The sequence below is a fragment of the Eubalaena glacialis genome, chromosome X (assembly GCF_028564815.1).
Source record: "Eubalaena glacialis isolate mEubGla1 chromosome X, mEubGla1.1.hap2.+ XY, whole genome shotgun sequence".
Classification (NCBI taxonomy): Eukaryota; Metazoa; Chordata; class Mammalia; order Artiodactyla; family Balaenidae; genus Eubalaena; species Eubalaena glacialis.
In genome coordinates, this window is record NC_083736.1 from 52,190,685 (window position 1) to 52,210,633 (window position 19,949).

At 39.2% G+C, this 19,949-nt stretch overlaps 1 protein-coding gene across 1 annotated transcript; it reads right to left on the reverse strand.

Annotated features, from left to right (window-relative positions):
• Window positions 1-6,147: 6,147 nt before the first annotated feature.
• Window positions 6,148-7,816, reverse strand: LOC133082164 (spindlin-2). The gene is made up of 2 exons (XM_061178627.1): window positions 7,540-7,816; window positions 6,148-6,926 (listed from the first exon to the last, which is right to left on the reverse strand). Exon 2 carries the CDS (start codon window positions 6,922-6,924, stop codon window positions 6,148-6,150), a length of 777 nt encoding a protein of 258 aa, XP_061034610.1. The 5' UTR covers window positions 6,925-6,926; window positions 7,540-7,816.
• Window positions 7,817-19,949: the final 12,133 nt, after the last annotated feature.

Genomic DNA, 19,949 nt, shown 5'->3' on the forward strand with positions numbered 1-19,949 from the left:
CAAGAAGATCGGGTTGTATATCAACTGCAATAGGAAGCCTTTGGAGAGTTTTAAGCAAGAAGGTGATATAATCTCATTTATATTTTTAAAAGATCACTCCAGCTATTATGTGGAGATTTGAAAGGAAAGCAAGGAAATCTTCATTCCCAACACCCAATTTAATCAACTTAAGGCCTTATCTTCTATTCTAAATCCTTTAGTCACTGAGATAACACATTTCTCTCCCCAGCTGCCAAAGCATCAGGTCATGTGCTTACTGCTTTTGTTTTCAGTTATTTCTTCATCGTTGGCCCCTTGGGATTTTTCTCACAACCTTTAAAGTTCAGCTATATATTTAAAAGGAGACCTGTCATTTTTTTTTTATAAATTTATTTACTTTATTTATTTATTTTTGGCTGTGTTGGGTCTTCGTTGCTGTGCACGGGCTTTCTCTAGCTGCAGTGAGCGGGGGCTACTCTTCGTTGCGGTGCGCAGGCTTCTCATTGCGGTGGCTTCTCTTGTTGCAGAGCATGGGCTCTAGGCACACGGGCTTCAGTAGTTGTGGCTCGAGGGCTCTAGAGCACAGGCTCAGTAGTTGTGGTGCACGGGCTTAGTTGCTCCGTGGCATGTGCGACCTTCCCGGATCAGGGCTCGAACCCGTGTCCTGTATATTGGCAGCCGGATTCTTAAGCACTGCGCCACCAGGGAAGCCCAATCTGTCATATTTTATCCAACATTTTAAAGTGATTTAGTAAAAGAGTTTTCCTCTACCCACATTTTACTCTTTTTTTAAGCCAGTGAGTTTATTAGCTACTCTTTTGGTCAACTAGTGGTGTACTTCTCTTCCTTCATGATGAATACAAGAAGATTATAGGGGAGTCAGAGGAGTCATGCCCACACTTCGTGAGGGCTCTCTTTCAATATCTACTGTTTTTTCTTTAATGAGTGAACTAGGCAGTTCATGGCTTATTTCAGAATCCTCTCAAATTGATTTTGAGGGGACATGGGGATATATGTATACGTATAGCTTATTCACTTTGTGATACAGCAGAAACTAACACACCATTGTAAAGCAATTATATTCCAATAAAGATGTCGAAAAAAAAAGATGACAATAAAACCACACTGAAAATATTAATCCTTTAAACTATAACCCATTGCAAATTGTGCCCAGGTATGTTGTACAACATATTAACTGCACAACGTAAGAAACGGTGGGTGAAATAGGTGAAAGGGGTCAAAAGGTACAAACTTCCAGTTATAAAATAAATGTCATATAGACATAATGTACAGCAAGGTGACTATAATTAATAATACTGTGTTGCATATTGAAAGCTGCTAAGAGAGTAGAGCTTAAAAATTCTCATCACAAGAAAAAAATAGTAACTATGAATGGTGATGGATATTAACTAGACTACTGTAATCATTTTGTAATATATACAAAATCAAATCATTATATTGCACACTTGAAACTAAGTAAGTTATATGCCAATTATATGCTTCAATAAAATGAAATATTTTTTGAAAATAAAATAAAAATAAAAATTATTTTTAAAAAAGAGATTTCATTTTGTTTCTTCTACCAAGTACTATGTATAGTGGTTGTCAACTAGGACCCTCATTCCCCTGGCTTCATATCTCCCAGTGACTTCTTTAATTGGTGAGATTAAGAGGTTGGACATGTCAGAAAACTTTTGAGTTGTTTTTTGTATTTATCTCTTTTAGGCACAATCTAATTTATTTAAAACATAGAGAAAACTTTGTGGGCCAGTGGCACCTGTAGTTATATCCAACTTTGCCTGTGACTGGGTGAAATATGAGGAAGTACTTGTGTCCTGAGAACTAAGTATGTCCTCCAAGCCATCTTTTATCAATTATAAAGGAGATATTTTGACCTCCATTTGTGTCATTATTTTGCCTGTCTCTCAAGTGGTTACAAATTTGCACGGAGAAAAAAGGCTTTAATTATTGGTCCTTTGGGACCTCAACCAAAACATTATGATGAGCTGTGGCACAACTTCAATCTGGAAGGGAAGGAACAACTATTATAGGTATGCCATGACCTGGCCTTACTTCTTCAAGATAAATACAGGACCTGGGTCATTAGGGGATGTACTGTCATCTCTAAGACATGAAAGGAAACTTTTGCCATTCCAAAGCAGCACTTTGTAGTTGTCTCCTGGGGGAAAGGGTTGGGAGAATCTGACAATATTCCTTTAAATGTAATGCATGCCCAAACCAAGACTGATTGTGTGATCCCATAACTGATAATTAATCACTAATATCATACCTACCTCCATTTTAACTCAGAAAGGACAATATCATTTGGGCTTGGGGAAGGGGGATGGAATGTGATCTAGGCAATGCACTTAAAACACTTCTACATTAGTATATGCATCTATACAAATAAGAAAGTTTAAGACCTGTCCAAAACCAGCCTCCTTTTAAATAGCTAATTATGTTAAATTCTTTACTAACTGATTTAAACCCATGATAAACTCCATTTGGGGTACCTGCTGCTGTTATCATGAGAGCAACATTTAGTTCTTACCTGGTTCCAATGGAAGGAGAAGGGAACATTCTAAGGAGGTGAAGCAACAGTAGGAATGTATACAGGTTTTCTTGGGCAGTTTCTCATTCTCACTTCATCAGAATTATACACTCAGTCTAAGGAAGGAAGAGCCCAAATTCTTCATCTGTTTTTTCATTTGGGAAATTGTGTGTCTCAAGGATATTAGCAAACCTAGCATTGTCACTGACACCTCTCTTCCACCAAATATCTTGTCTAAAGACAAATCAGGCAAGACACACTGCAAAATATAGCCAAAACTACACCAATTTCACATTGCACTCACTGCTGCCAGACTGGTTTAAACCATCATATCTGTTACCTGGATTATTGGAATAGTCCCGAATTGATCTCCTGTTTTCCATCTTTGTACCCCATTACAGACTATACTCCAGAGTCTCCAGTGATCCTGTTGAAATATGAGACAAATCATGTTGTGCTTCTGCTGAAAATACTCGAATGGCTCCCCATCACACACAGTGTAAAAGTCAAATTCCATTCTAGGCCCTCCGAGGCTCCAAGCTTTCTGCTTCTCCCAGATCCCCATCACCTCTCTGAACTCACTTCCTGAAATTCTCTACCTTGCTCACTCAGCTCCAAGCTATCTGCTTCTCCCAGATCCCCATCACCTCTCTGAACTCACTTCCTGATATTCTCTACCTTGCTCACTCAGCTCCAGCCATGCTGGTATCCTCAGTGTTCCTTGAACATGCCAGGCCTACTCCTGCCTTGGGACCTCAGCACTTGCTGTCCCGCTACCTGGAATGCTCCTTCCCCAGACAGCCACAGGGCCAGTTCTCTCATTGCCTTCAGGTCTTTACTCAAAAACCAGGCTCTCAGTGAGGCCCACTCTTCAGCCTCCTCCCTGGAATTTCAGTCCCCCTGTTCTTTGCTTCATTTTTTCCTTCTTAACACTTATCACTTTGAAAATATTTTATATTTTACTTATTGTCTCTTGGCTACTGTCTCCCACACTAATATGAAAGTTTCATGAAGATAAGATTATTTATTTGTTTCTTTTGTTTATAACCATATCATATGGACCTGTGTCTAGAAGACTGCCTGGCAGAGAGACCACCTGAAGTAAGTATTGGTGAGATGAAGATAGAGCAAATAAATTAAAAAGCAAATGGAGTTAAAGTAAGCCAAAGGGGGGCTAGGCAATTTTCCCTGGGCCTAGCCCCAAAACTACCAATGCAAGTGCCTCCAGGAGACAACTGGGCATTTTATTAGAGTGAAGCAGGCCAACTGGGGGTGTGGCCCCCTTGAGAGAGCATTCTGAGTCTAAAATGGCTGAGCCCTTCCTCAGAGCCAGCTGCTTGTATCCTTGTTGGAATGTGGGCCCTAATCCTTGGTCTATTGTTTTTGCTTTTATTTTTTCAGGTAAGCCAGAAATGTGGATTTTTGAAATGTGAAATCCCCCAAATGTCTAAGTAGCTAATTTTAAAATGGAGAATGATAAAAACATGACGATCAAGCAAAATATGACAGCGGGCTGAAATTGGCCCATGAGTGGCCTGCAGGTGTTTGCTAGCCTGAATTATGTGACGTATGAAAGAAAACTTATCCCTGTTCTGGTGAGGTGGGCTTGCCTTGTGTAATTCTTGAGGCAAACAGCTTCAGGCCGTGTTGGGTGGAGAGAATGAACTGGAATTACCAACTTCTTTCAACTCCTGGAAGCTCCCTGCCTCCCCCTCTCCCTGCTATGCCTGGAGTTAAGGAAGCCTGGGCAGTGGAGAGTCACCAGAACTGTTTCTTTGAGGGTAGGGGTATATTTCAGTGAAGTGTGGAGTGGGAAAACCAGAGAGAGGGTTTTGAAGGAAACTTCCACAGCTGGACCGGGGAAAGGAAAGAAGGAGAGAAGGACAAAGACCCATATGTTGGGACATTGTATCTCTGAGGGAATTTATTGGGGGTTACCACACCCTCTCCCCACCAACCACCTATGTGGCACCATACAGTCGAAGAACTTAGTTATGCAAAGTCACAACTCCCCGCCCAACTGCGCATGCCATCTATCTCACCTGGAAATAGAGCTGCACAAATTTCCATCACAGCTCCCCGTGTGCGTGAAGTGGGCAAGACTGGTCAGGAGGTACCTGTGAAAGGTCAGTAGCCACTGGCTTTGTCGGGATATAGCCAGAATGGGGCTTCTGGAGGCAGCAGACCTCCATCTGGTGAAGCACTGGGTGGAGCCACCTGTGGTTTCAGGCAGCTGCTGAGAGAAGCATGGACAGTCAAGTATTCCCCATGCCCGGCAGAGAAACATTAAGCTCAATCCTCTGATGCCCCTCCTCTGTAAGGAGGCCAGGTATAGTCCAGGAGGAGGAAGAACAGTGAGGAGAGTGCTGTACCTGGGTTTAGCAAGTTTCCATTTTTCTGGATAAAATGCTATCCAAATGCAAGGTGGCACATCTCTTAAGTTCTGAGCACCCCACTGACCCGTTCCCCACAAGAATCGTTTATTCAGTGTAGGGGAAGGGAACCAAGGCCTTCAGGTCTGAGATTTACTGCTCTTGGGTCCTCTGGAAAATACGAGGAAGCTGCCCACAGGCCCCTGTTTATGGAGTGCCATGTTAGTGTGTTTAGGCTGAGGGTTGGGGTTCTGCTCAGCAGGTGTGGCATGAACTCCCTGATATTATAAAAGCCTTTTAGGTATAAACTTGGCTCCTGCTTAACTCTTGAGACATTCCTGTCAAAATGTCCTTCTAGGGAAGTTCCAATCCATCTGGTTTCTTTGACTGTTGCCACCTCCTTTGTGCACAGAGCTAGGGAGGGCAATTTGGAAATTGCCAGAAGTCCTATTTTTCCTTGGGTCTTCCCATCTCTCATGGACCCCACTCCCCATATCTTGTTTTCTGTATTCTCACTCCCTCTGTCAGTCTTTCATCTTAGAATTCCTCCTTCCTCCGTGTCCCTCTCCTCTGGCCCCTCACTCATGCATAGACCTCCATTTAAGTATCCTTTTAGCCTCTCCCCAGATCTCTGCCAACTTCATCTTTCTCTCACTTGCTCTGGATCTCTTCTAAACGTCTTTGTGTCCCTCTCTACTCAATTTATTCTGTCTGTTTTCCTCTAAGCCTCAAGATCTCACTCTCCTTCTGTTATTCTTCACCCCCTCCCAGTTGGGTGCCTCCCCCTCTTAGGTCATCCCTCCTGCTAGGGAGCCTCTCCATTTCTGACCCCTCCCCACCTCCTCCTAAGCAGCCACCTCCCCTTCTCCCTTCCCCCACAGCCCATCTCTAGTTCCTTCTCCTCCCCCCTCCCTAGACCAGACCAGCTAAGTCCTATTCCATTTTTAGATGACTGATTATGATACTAGCTGAACTTTATTCACAGCCTGAATTTACAGCTGTTCCTTCCTTTCATGCCCCATCCACCAAACACACCCAATCGTTTCAACATGACAAATTCCTTACACACAGCGTGTCATGGCCACACAAATTTGTATTTTTCAGGACAAAACAACAGTTATGCTGGCAAAGATGTTGGATTAACAGGGACCCTAAAGCTTTCAATACGCTGAAAAGTAACATTATTTTGCATGTCTACAAAGTACACATTTGTTTTCACAAATGTGGCAAAGTTTACCCTAACAGTTAGGACTTTTTCACCAAATCATAGACATAGATATGGAAATCATCATCAAACTTGATGAAATACACGGAGGGTTTGGCTTCCACTTGGTGAATGACCATGCCGATCCGTTTGGAGCCATCTTCTTTGGTATATTCCACATGTTTACCTATCAGGCCATCTACAACTCCTCCTGGCTCCCTCTCTGCTGGAGGAGACTCACTGGACTCTGGCATGATACGGAGGTCTCCTTCTTTATAATCATCTAGAAGCTGGTACATGTACAAGACAGGATCTTTCTCATAGGTAATATAAAACCAGGCTTTCATGATAGGTGCTTGGGCCAAGACCATTCCTCTCCATTCATCCTTAGAACCATGCTCACCCTCAAACATATGTTCCACAGCTTTACCAATTATGGTATTTGCAAGGTTTGCATCACTGACTTGAGATGATGCCACCCTGTCGGAAAGAATTTTAAGAGACAAAACTCTTTCATCTCTGTGAAGTTCCAGTCCATAGACACAGTCAATTCCATCATATTTCACCAGATAAAGAGAAGGATTTATAGGCACCTGATCCAGAACGGTTCCTTTCCACTGGGTGATGGGCTCATCGCCTTCCTTCCATCCGTGTGAAATCCTGCAGCCCACGATGTTCCTGCGGGGCTGGGACGAAGGTCTGCCTCTCTGCTTCTTTTGGGAGGCTTTTCTCTTCGTCATGTTTGCAGACCCAGTGGCCCGTCCTGCGACTGCCCTGGTTTGTTGCCCTTCGGCCTCCTGCGAGTTGGGGGTTTTCATGTCTGCAGGAGGAGGAGAGAAGATAAGAGAGGAACATTCAATATGCCATAAGGTGAAGTTCTCCCGACAGCGTCGTCTCCAGGTACCCTGCGCCAGCGCCTAAAATTTCCCCATGAGCCTGGCAGCAATGCTGGAAATCCTGGCTGTGTGCCTGAAAGTGCTCTCCCTTCTAGGTTCCTTGAGGCTGCGGGAGAAGGCGGCAGCGGCAGTGGTGCTGCCTGGGGTTAGGAACCCTGCAGGAGGGGGCGGGCTACCTCCTTGTTCAGAGACCCCAGCCTCCGTCACCCGCCACTGGCGCCCACTCTCAATCCCCTGCAAAACCCCTATCCCTCCACCGCCCTGACCCGCATGCACTCGCTCACTGTCCTCCTGCTCTGAACACCCCAGTCTGCTACCCACACGCCCCCCGTCCACCCCCACTCTCTTTCTTGGCCCCCAGCGCCCTCGCCTCCCCGTGCTCACCTTCAATGTCTTGCCTGATTCCTTACGCTATTCCCCTTTCCTACTGCACATTGCACTCCCCCCTCCCACCCCGGAGCCCGCCTCCACCCCTTATCTCCTGCAGGAGTCCATCCCATCCCCCTTTTCCATCCCAGCGCCCACCAATGGCCTTGCCTTGCCTGGCGTCCACCGCCCTGGATCTCGGGCTTCACGTGTGCAAATCGGACACCTCGCAGCTTCCTTTGCGGTGAGCCTGCGTCCAAGAAGGATCCGCAGGCGAGGAGCCGGGTGTTTGCAAGAGCTGGAAGGGGAGGATCCTTAGGCGAGGAGCGTGTTTAGGAGGGCGCCGGAGCAGGCGAGGAGGATGGCGGCGGTGTCTTCAGCACTCTGCTCTCGGGCCCTCCGCCTCCCCCTTGGTGGTGGCAGCCCCTCTGCCACATGGGGCTCCCACCAGCCGCTACTGGTGCAGTAGTCTCCTCCCTCTTTCTGCATAGGACTAGGCTGTTAGTTTCCTGTTAGTGAAGAGGCCTCCCCTTCCTGCTAAACCCTATGCTGCCAGCCTCCATTGCCCTGGAGCCACTCCTAGGCTGCTCCTCTCCTTTCCAAAATTTAGATCTCTGGAAACTCTAGGTGTTCTTTTCCTCTGCAGGTACTTCCCACGTCCACCCTCTCAGGCTCTCTAGCTCCACCCCTCAGCTGCCCTGCTAGGGTGCCTCTTAATTTTTCACAGGTTCTTCACGTTTTTTGACCACACAAGTTCACACAAAACATATATGGATACAGAAATCCTTTATATTCATACACAAATACATTTATGTGCATACATATTTTTCTGTATATTTCTGATATTCATATTCACAGATATATAATCCTAAATACACACCTCTTCCCAATCACATAACGCACAGGCATCTTTTTTGGTATACAACTACACAGAAATACATATAATGAGAATTTCTCCAACGCGTGTGTAGGCTCTTTTAGATTTGGAGACTTAGCTTGGAAAAATAGTGACTTATTTTAAGCTTAAAGAGTTATTTTTTTGTGTGACTCCAATTTGTAACAAATCTTATCTAGTTTTGCATAAAGTGACATTTATTTTGTGTCTTGTTTGTATCCTTTTTGTTACTTATAGTTTTTTCCACCATATCACATAATTCTTTAAAATATCACTATTATGGTGTCATATCAGTAAGAAAGCAATCTCAAACTGATTTAAAATAACAGTAATTTATTGGGTAATTATTTGAATAATCTAATAGGTGTCAGATTGGGCTTAATCTAAGTGCTCAGTGTTATGGGCTGAATCGTTTCCCCTGCAAATTCGTATGTAGAAGTCTTAGCCCCCAGTACCTCAGAATGTGAATGTATTTGGGAGTAGTGTCTTTAAAGTGGTATTTATAGTGAAATGGGGTTCCATGGGTAGGCTTTAATGTAATATAACTTGTGTCCTTATAAGAAGAGTTGATCAGAATGCAGACATACCTGGAAGAACAACCATGTGAAGATAGAGAAGATGGCTATCTGGAACGCCAAGGAAAGTGGCCTCAGAAAAGAATCAACCCTGCCGACACCTTGATCTTGGACTCATAGCCTGCAGAACTGGGAGAAAATAAATTTGTGTTGTTTAAGCCACTGAATCTGTGGTACATTTTTATGACAGCCCTAATAAATGAATATATTCAGTGCTCTCACCAAAAACCTACTTTTGTTCCATCTTCTATTTTCTCTGTGTTGTCAGTTTCATTCTGAAGCTTATGTTACAATATGGCTGTCAGCAACTTTGGGAATTATATGCTCCCTTATTCATATCCAGTGACAGAGAAAACCTTTTTAGAGCAACTTTTGATCAAAATTTTGCTTTAATTTGATTGGGAACTTCATAGGTCATTTGCCTGTCCTTGTACTATGGCCAAAGACAATGTTGTGTCCACTTATTTTAGTTTCAGTTTATATACTTATTTCAGAAACAATCACATTAACAAAGTGAATCTGTTTGAATAATTGGCTCATGCTAATCAAGTGCCACTCCCAAAGTTGGGGTTGGGGTCAATCCCACAAAAATTGCATAGGTCCTATACAATGAAGGAGGATTGAAATGGATACTGGTAGAGTAATCAATAATGTCCCCAGCAATTCCACGTTATTATTTTGAAAGACAATCTAAAAGTTTTTATTCTTCTAAAATTTGTGTTTCTCTGATACTACTCTTAAATCTATGCGACTGCCAATTAATTGCAGATTTGTTCATATTTCTTTGATGAGGTAGTAATAATTTATCCGCTTTCAAAATTTTTATTCCTAAATTTTTGCAACTTGTTGGTATATTTACATCATCCCCTGTTGTTGAGTTTCGTTTATGAAAATCTTTCACAGAGAATCAAACCAGCCTCTTTTACAGTTTTCCTTTCATATTCATGGTTTTGAATTATCTGACCCCATAAGGGTAACCAGTAGGGTAAGACTAGTATCTTAAATGTTCCAAGGCATCAAAGTTCACTCTGTACTTAGAAACCAACACAAATATCCTCTCCTGAAAACACAGTTTTCTGACCTCCTTTTGTTGAGGGTCGCCATCTTCAAGGGAATCTGGAATAACTAACAAGTCCTAACCGACGTACCTTCTTGGGAATTAAAGTTGATGCAGGAAGAATTTGATAATAGTCCCATTGAGTATCTACAGAAAGGACTTTGGTGTTGTCCTAGAAAGTGTTTCTCCAGTGCCACTACAGCTAGAAACTATGCAGTGTGCAGGAATGGTCCCTTAAATACCACTGAGGTATTACATTTCCCAACTGTTTTCACTTATCCCACCTTGTGCTTTATCCAAACTACAAAGATTTTAAGGCCAAATATATTTCTTATATGCTATCTTCTCTTTCGTCTTGGCCTTATTTATTCATTTCTCAAACTGACTCCCACATCTTGCCAGTTGCCTTTGAGATTCCATTGGCCACAACTTTCAGGTTTCTTGTCCTCCTTTAAAACAGTTATTACACCCTAGATTCACCCAGAAAATCTCAAAACTGACTGCACTTTCTTCATTTTCCATGTATTAACTTGACCATACATCTATTAACAAATTCCGGTTAAATTCCTTGAGCTGAACATGTATAATGGCATTGCATGGAGCTGTGGTACAAACTCAATCTCGAAGAAAGCAAGGACCATTCCACATCTAAGGTTTTTGGTCACTGGCCTAGCACTCTACTTTTAAAACACAAGTTTTTAGGCAGCACAGTTACAGTGATCTTTAAGAAAGGGGGAAATTTATTGATGCCCCCAACTTCCATTTCCTCATCATGTCATATTGAGTTCCTCACTTTCCTTGGTTTGCTGCACTGGGGAATAATGGCAACTTCTCACATGACTGACATGCAGTAGAGTTGTCCATCTAAAGACTGACTTGAGCTGGGATTACTGGCCTGGCTGTGATAATTGAGCAGTCCATTCAGAAGTCCCATTGAAAGAATGTGTAGCCACTTTATGTGAGTTTGTGGACTTTCTCATCAGGGTTCAGTTTCTTACAAAGCTACTTTTCACGATGAAGCTATGATAGGAAAGTACTATCCAAGACAGCATCAACGTTCTTTTTATTTATACATGTGGCAGACACTACATAGACTTCTAATACTCCAGCTTTTTTTTGGGGTGAATGACTCAATGGCTAGAAGTCACAGAGCCATGAAGAGGGGGACATTCTAGAGCTATTCTTTACATATATCTCTAGTTTTAAGCTGTGAAGAAAAGGTTGAGTGTTTTTTATGATAATTCTTTAACTCTGATGCATGAAAAAAACAGGGCTGATTGACTTCATTATTCTAGATGTATATATATTACCTCTTCTTAGATCCTAACTCACATTGACCCATCCCAGTGTGGCTTGGGAAATGGGTTGTGCTATGGACTGAATTGTGTCCCCCCCCCCCAAATTTATACGTTGAGGCCCTAACTCCTGATGTGATGATATTTGGAGATGGGGCCTCTAGGAGATGATATGGGTTAGATAAGGTTACGTGGGTGGGGCCTTCATGATAGGATTAGCAAACTTATAAGAAGAGGAAGAGAAACTAATGCTCTGTCTATACCATGTAAGGACACAGCAAGAAGGTGGTCTTCTGCAAGCACCTTGATCTTGGATTTCCAGTCTCTAAAATTGTGAGAAGTAAATTTTTGTTGTTTAAGCCACCCAGTCTATGGTATTTTGTTACAGTAGCCCAAGCAGACTAATACATGTTGTGACCTTGGCAATGAGCCTTGAGCAATTTTCCCTCCAGGTCAACACCTACCCCTTTGCTACGCATGTACATCTGCCCTGGATCTTACTCTCTTTCAAACAACAAATATATTTAAATCCTGCACTAACTGTTATAACTCCTTGTCAAACTCACAGTTGTACTTAACTCCCACTGTTGGAAGTACTGGGGGTGGGGGTCTCAGTGTATTAAAACACTTTTTCCCCTCTATTGTACGCTATTCCTTGATTTCTATGGCAACAACACAATTGTCTTTGATTTCTGTCTTCTGAGCAGATAAGAGCTTTAGCACAAACAGAACCTAAGCATTACAGTTCATCTTAATGCGTATAAATAATTCAGTGTACCGTGTGCAAGAGTTGGGATGGTGAGCTTTGTGTAACCACACCCCAATTCTTGGGACACTTCAGTTGAATTCAGGGCTTCAGGACTTCTGGATTCTGCAGTAGGAAAAAAAGGCATTTCTGTGGGGTATTGTATAGAGGTAGGGGCATTCACCTACTTTGGGAGCTTTGGCCCAGTGAAATCAATTTCTCAAAAAACAAACTCAGAAGTATTTGGCAACAGGTCAGAGTGGACCTCCTGTATTTGTACCCATAGACTCTGAAGGGTTCCTGGGGAGATTTAAGATCAATAGACAGCATCACAGTCTCAGCCAGAGGAGGATCCCCACAGGCCTTGGACCCATAGGTCCATTTCAACAGGTTTTGTCTGTGATGTCAGAGACTCTACAGGAAAATGATGGTAGCATATCAACTCAACTGTTAGGGGTGCCACTGACTCTAGTCTTCCTACAAGTATTATTAGCAGCAAGTATGTGAAAGGGATTGTGGTCTATACAGATAGAATTTCAAAGAAATAGAAAGTTTCTTATTCTTCCTTGGTATTCTAAAGCCATTGGAAAATCCCTTTAAGGGTTACTTTGGTCCTAGATAAGATCTTTGTAATTTCCTCCAGTGCTTATATTCTAAGAGGTCATTTTATTTGAGCTGTTAATTATAAAGCAAATTGTTTAAAATGATAAGTTAAATTGTGAATTGACAAGTATTCAAGGGTAATGAGTTTAAATGGTTATTAGAAAAGATTTCATTGAGCTAATGTGATAATAACTGCTTATATTGGGATTTCTAATTAAAATATGTTCTTATACAATAATTGCTTACATTGGGATCCTTGTTAAAATAACTGTAAAAATAATCATAAAATAAGAAATAATTGCCTAAAGTAGTTTAAATTGCTTTTTGAAGTACATTCAAAATATTTATAAATGATTGGCTCCCCTTGGAGCTGCACTATAGAATCTTTCCCTAAGTGATAATAGTTAATGCCCTAGTCCTAGACTCCAGATTGTACAGCCTAAGCCTTCCTAGAACTCAAATTTTAATGTGCCTATGAATGGTCTAGGGATATTATTAAAATGAAGATTCTGATTAAGTAGGTCTGAAGTAGGGCCTGAGATTCTGCATTTCTAACAAGTTCCCAGGTGATGCCCATGCTGCTGGTACACGGACTACACTTTGAGAAGCAAGGGGTAAAATTTCCATTAAGTAATTCTTGGCCAAACAAAACTGGGGTAGAATGCCTCCTAAGGAGCATCAGTTAATGAGGCTTTTCTATTCTCAATATGAAAAGAAGACTTAGTTCTGGGAACTATAAAAAACTAGAAGAACTTATTACCTGTGTTTCTCTAACTACTGTACTAAGATACTAATATGCTTTATTTTATAAATCTTGACATATTATTTGAGGACATAAGTTGTAGGTGTGGTAGATATCTACAAATGAAATTCATTAAGCTTGAATATATTGCTTCAAAAATTTTGTCTCATGTGTCCACAAGGAGTATTCTGAAATACTAATGTACCCACTCACAACTTTTAGGGTGATATCAAAATGTTTTCATTACAAATGTATGTAATTGCAAAGGATGTAACTTCCTTTGTACTGTTACTGCTGAAATTTTTAAATGAGATGGTGACATTGCTCTTTTAAGTGGATCCAATGAAATAAAATACCATACTTATTTGACATCTGCCATCATCCATTTTTAAAAAATGCACATTTTTTTAATATTGGAAATTTAAAATAATTTTTTGAACTTGAATAGAAATTTTATATTTTACATATAAATTATATTTATAAATTTATATGTATATATCCTACATTCATCACAAAATTCTATCCTAATATCATATATTTTCATGCATAAACATTTTTACACTCTGGTATTGCTTTGCAACAGAAACATATATACATGTTGAAGTTAAAAGTTTTTAAAATTCCCCAGTGATCAAAAGAGACGGAATTAAATTTTTTTGCTAGATTAAATTATTAAAATTATTATTAGTATACAAATGCTTACAATAGCATAAATGTATTATAAATACACATCATTAAACAAAAAGGTAAACATTTAGTGGAAAAGCATCTCCAATACAATCTGTGCTTATTTTTCCCCACGCAATTAGGTTATATGCTCATTAATGAATATTATTTATTTCTAGAATAAGAAAAAATTCAGAACCAATACCAGATCTATTTCTCATTTGTATAAATCTAAGTGCAGGGAATACTTCTTTACATAAACACATAGATGGGACCAAAAGGAATTTTGATATAACAATACCACTCAATTCTCTAAATTCTAAGCTACATGACAAAAAACACAGTAATCATTCATAAAAATTACTTTTTAAACAATATGTCAGTGGGACAACTTAAGGGTTTGAAACAACCACAACTTTGATGTGGTTGAAAGCAGTTAATTGTAAACCACCTGACTTGCAAAAGTATTTGTTATACACTCATTAGAGTCAGTCACAGTCTCAACAAATAAAGTATTTTTAAAAATAACCTCTTTTATTTTAGAATAGTTTTAGATTTAAAGAAAATTCTAAAGATCATACAGAGAGCTTCCATGCACCGCATACCCAACTTCCCCTATAGTTAGCATTTTATATCAGTATATCACATTTGTCACAATTAACAAACTAATATTGATACATTATTACTTACCAAATCTATACTTTATTCAAATTTTCTCAGTTTTTACTTAATGTCCTTTCTCTGTTTCAGAATTCCATCCAGGATGCCACAATACATTTACTTGCCTTAGACTCCTCTTAGGTGTGACATTTTCTTAGGCTTTCTTTCCTTGTATGACCTTGAAAGTTTTGAAGAGTACTTACTAGTCAACTGTATTGTAGAATGTCTCACAATAGTGGTTTGTCGAGTTTTTTTCTCATAATTAGTTTGGGGTTATGGGTTTTTGGTAGCAAGAACTTAAGGCAAATTTCTATTCTCATTACATCATATCACAGGCAGAAACTATCAACAAGAGATATCACTGCTGATGTTAACCGTGATTACCTGACTGAACTAGTGTTTGTCCGAATTCTCAACTGTGAAGTTAGACATTTTCTCTCCTTAACCTTTAGAAGGAAGTCACTATCGACAGCCCACACTTAAGGAATGGAACTTATGCTCCACCTCCTTGATCTATATACATTTTTTGGATTATTGAGCTACATACATTGTTTGAGATCTTCTGAATGGAAAATTTATTTATTTATTTATTTATTTATTTATTTATTTATTTATTTATTTATTTATTTATTTATTTTAGTGTAGATTAATCGATATTTAGTTTATACTTTGGGTTATAAAGTACACTATTTTAATTATTTTATTGCTCTAAGAGTTCTAGTTTTGGCCATCAAGAATTTTTTTTTTTTTTTAGAATTTCTATTTTATTTTATTTATTTATTTTTAACATATTCAGTGGAGTATAATTTCTTTACAATGGTGTGTTAGTTTCTGCTTTATAACAATGTGTATCAATTATACATATACATATATCCCCATATCTCCTCCCTCTTGAGTCTCCCTCCCACCCTCCGTATCCCACCCCTCTAAGGGGTCACAAAGACCGAGCTGATCTCCCTGTGCTATGCGGCTGCTTCCCACTAGCTATCTATTTTACATTTGTTAATATATATAAGTCCATGCCCCTCTCTCACTTCGTCCCAGCTAACCATTCCCCCTCCCCATGTCCTCAAGTCCATTCTCTACCTCTGTGTCTTTATTCCTGTCCTGCCCCTAGGTTCTTCAGAACCATTTTTTTTGTTGCTGTTGTTTAGATTCCATATATATGTGTTAGCATACAGTATTTATTTTTCTCTTTCGGACTTACTTCACTCTGTATGACAGTCTCTAGGTTCATCTACCTCACTAAAAATACCTCAATTTCATTTCCTTTTATGGCTGAGAAATATTCCATTGTATATATGTGCCACATCTTCTTTATCCATTCATCTTTCGATGAACACTTAGATTGCTTCCATTTCCTGGCTATTGTAAATAGAGCTGCAATGAACATTGTGGTACATGACTCTTTTTGAACTATGGTTTTCTCAGGGTATATGTCCAGTAGTGGGATTGCTGGGTCGTATGGTAGTTCTATTTTTAGTTTTTTAAGGAACCTCCATACTGTTCTCCAGAGTGGCTGCATGAATTTACATTCCCACCAACAGTGAAAGAGGGTCCCCTTTTCTCCACACCCTCTCCAGCACTGATTGTTTGTAGATTTTTTCATGATGACCATTCTGACTGGTATGAGGTGATAACTCATTGTAGTTCTGACTTGCATTTCTCTAACGATTAGTGATGTTGAGCATCCCTTCATGTGTTTGTTGGCAATCTGTATATCTTCTTTGGAGAAATGTCTGTTTAGGTCTTCTGCCCATTTTTGGAATGGGTTGTTTGTTTTTTTGATATTAAGCTGCACGAGCTGCTTGTAAACCTTGGAGATTAATCCTTTGTCAGTTGCTTCATTTGCAAATATTTTCTCCCATTCTGAGGGTTGTCTTTTCCTCTTGTTTATGGTTTCCTTTGCTGTACAAAAGCTTTTATGTTCCATTAGGTCCCATTTGTTTATTTTTGTTTTTATTTCCATTTCTCTAGGAGGTGGGTCAAAAAGGATCTTGCTGTGATTTATGTCATAGAGTGTTCTGCCTATGTTTTCCTCTAAGAGTTTGATAGTGTCTGGCCTTACACTTAGGTCTTTAATCCATTTTGAGTGTATTTTTGTGTATTGTGTTAGGGAGTGTTCTAGTGTCATTCTTTTACATGTAGCTGTCCAGTTTTCCCAGCACCACTTATTGAAGAGGCTGCCTTTTCACCATTGTATATTCTTGCCTCCTTTATCAAAAATAAGGTGACCATATGTGTGTGCGTTTATCTCTGTGCTTTCTATCCTGTTCCATTGATCTGTATTTCTGTTTTTTTGCCAGTACTATACTCTCCTGATTACTGCAGTTTTGTAGTATAGTCTGAAGACTGGGAGCCTGATTCCTCCAGCTCCGTTTTTCTTTTTCAAGATTGCTTTGGCTATTCAGGGTCTTTTGTGTTTCCATACAAATTGTGAAATTTTTTGTTCTAGTTCTGTGAAAAATACCACTGGTGGTTTGTTAGGGATTGCATTGAATCTGTAGATTGCTTTGGGTGGTATAGTCATTTTCACAATGTTGATTCTTCCAATCCAAGAACAAGATATATCTCTCCATCTGTTTGTATCATCTTTAATTTCTTTCATCAGTGTCTTATAGTTTTCTGCATACAGGTCTTTTGTCTCCTTGGGTAGGTTTATTCCTAGGTATTTAATTCTTTTTGTTGCAATGGTAAATGGGAGTGTTTCCTTAATTTCTCTTTCAGATTTTTCATCATTAGTGTCTAGGAATGCAAGTGATTTCTGTTCATTAATTTTGTATCATGTTAATTTACCAAATTCATTGATTAGCTCTAGTATTTTTCTGGTAATATCTTTACGATTCTCTATGTATAGTATCATGTCATCTGCAAACAGTGACAGCTTTACTTCTTTTCCAATTTGGATTCCTTTTATTTATTTTTCTTCTCCGATTGCTGTGCCAAAACTTACCAAACGGTGTTGAATAATAGTGGTGAGAGTGGGCATCCGTGTCCTGTTCCTGATTTTAGAGGGTATATTTTCCATTTTTCATCATTGGGAATGATGTTGGCTGTGGGTTTGTCATATATGTCCTTTATTATGTTGAGGTAAGTTCCCACTATGCCTACTTCTGGAGAGTTTTTATCATAAATTGGTGTTGAATTTTATCAAAAGCTTTTCCTGCATCTATTGAGATTATCATATGGTTTTTATCATTCATTTTGTTAACATGGTTTATCACAATGACTGTTTTGCACATATTGAAAAATACTTGCATTCCTGGGATAAACCCCACTTCATTATATTGTATCATCATTTAAGGTGCTGTTGGATTCTGTTTGCTAGTATTTTGTTGAGGATTTTTGCATTTATGTTCATCAGTGATATTGATCTGTAGTTTTCTTTTTCTGTGACATCTTTGTCTCATTTTGGTATCAGTGTGATGGTGGCCTCGTAGAATGAGTTTGGAACTGACCCTCCCTCTGCTATATTTTGGAAACATATGAGAAGGATAGGTGTTAGCTCTTCTCTAAATGTTTGATAGAGTTAGCCTGTGAAGCGATCTAGTCCTGGGATTCTGTTTGTTGGAAGATTTTTAATCACAGTTTCAATTTCAGTGCTTGTGATTGGTGTGTTCATATTTTCTCTTTCTTCCGTGTTTAGTCTTGGAAGGTTGTGCTTTTCTAATAATTTGTTCATTTCTTCCAGGTTTTCCATTTTATTGGCATAGTGTTGCTTGTAGTAATCTCTCATGATCCTCTGTATTTCTGAAGTGTCAGTTGTTACTTCTCCTTTTTCATTTCTAATTCTATTGATTTGAGTCTTTTCCAATTCTTTTAATGAGTTTGGCTAATGGTTTTTGTTTTTATTTTTATCTTCTCAAAGAACCAGCTTTTAGTTTTATTGATCTTTGCTATTGTTTCCTTTATTTCTTTTTCATTTATGTCTGATCTGATCTTTATGATTTATTTCTTTCTGTAACTTTTTTTCTTCTTTCTCTAATTGCTTTAGGTATAATGTTAGGTTGGTTATTTGATTTTCTTCTTGTTTCTTGATTTAGGATTGTATTGCTATAAACTTCCCTTTTAGAACTGCTTTTGCTACATCCCATATGTTTTCGGTCCTCGCGTTTTCATTGTCATTTGTTTCTAGGTATTTTTTGATTTCCTCTTTCTTTTTTTCATTATCTCTTGGTTATTTAATAGCATATTGTTTAGCCTCCATGTGTTTGTATTTTTTACACATTTTTTCCTGTAATTGATATCTAGTCTCACAGCGTTGTGGTCAGAAAAGATACTTGATATGATTTCAATTTTCTTAAGTTTACCAAGGCTTGATTTGTGACCCAAGATATGATCTCTCCTAGAGAATGTCCCATAAACACTTGAGAAGAGAATGTATTCTGTTGTTTTGGATGGAATGTCCTGTAAGTATCAATTAAATACATTTTGTTTAATGTGTCATTTAAAGCTTGTTGTTCCTTATTTATTTTTCCTTGAATGATCTGTCCATTGGTGAAAGTGGTGTGTTATAGTCCCCTACTATAATTGAGTTACTGTTGATTTCCCCTTTTATGGCTGTTAACATTTGCCTTATGTATTGAGGTGCTCCTGTGTTGGGTGCATAAATATTTACAATTGATTTATCTTATTCTTGGATTGATCCCTTGATCATTATGTAGTGTCCTTCTTTGTCTCTTGTAATAGTCTTTGTTTCAAAGTCTATTTTGTTTGATATGAGATTTGCTACTCCAGCTTTTTTTTGATTTTCATTTGCATGGAATATCTTTTTCCATCCCCTCACTTTCAGTCTGTATGTATCCCTAAGTCTGAAGTGGGTCTCCTGTAGACAGCATATATACGGGCATTGTTTTTGTATCCATTCAGCCACTCTATGTCTTTTGGTTGAAGCATTTATTCCATTTTCATTTAAGGTAATTATTCATATGTATGTTCTCATTACCATTTTCTTAATTATTGTTGGTTTGTTTTTGTAGTTCTTTTCCTTCTCTTTTTTTTCCTGCTTAGAGAAGTACCTTTACCATTGGTTGTAGTGCTGGTTTGGTGGTGCTGAATTCTCTTAAATTTTGCTTGTCTGTAAAGGTTTTAATTTCTCCATTGCATCTGAATGAGATCCTTGCTGGGTAGGGTGATCTTGGTTGTAGTTTTTTCCCTTTCATCATTTTAAATGTGTCCTGCCACTCCCTTATCCTTGCAGCGTTTCTGGTGAAATATCAGCTCTTGACCTTATGGGGATTCCCTTGTATGTTATTTGTTGCTTTTCCCTTGCTGCTTTTAATATTTTTTCTTTGTATTTAATTTTTGATAGTTTGATAACTATGTGTCTTGACGTGTTTCTCC

Coding starts and splice junctions, on each gene's coding strand:
- LOC133082164 (XM_061178627.1), bottom strand. CDS start 6,924: ATGAAAACCCCCAACTCGCAGGAGGCCGAAGGGCAACAAACCAGGGCA.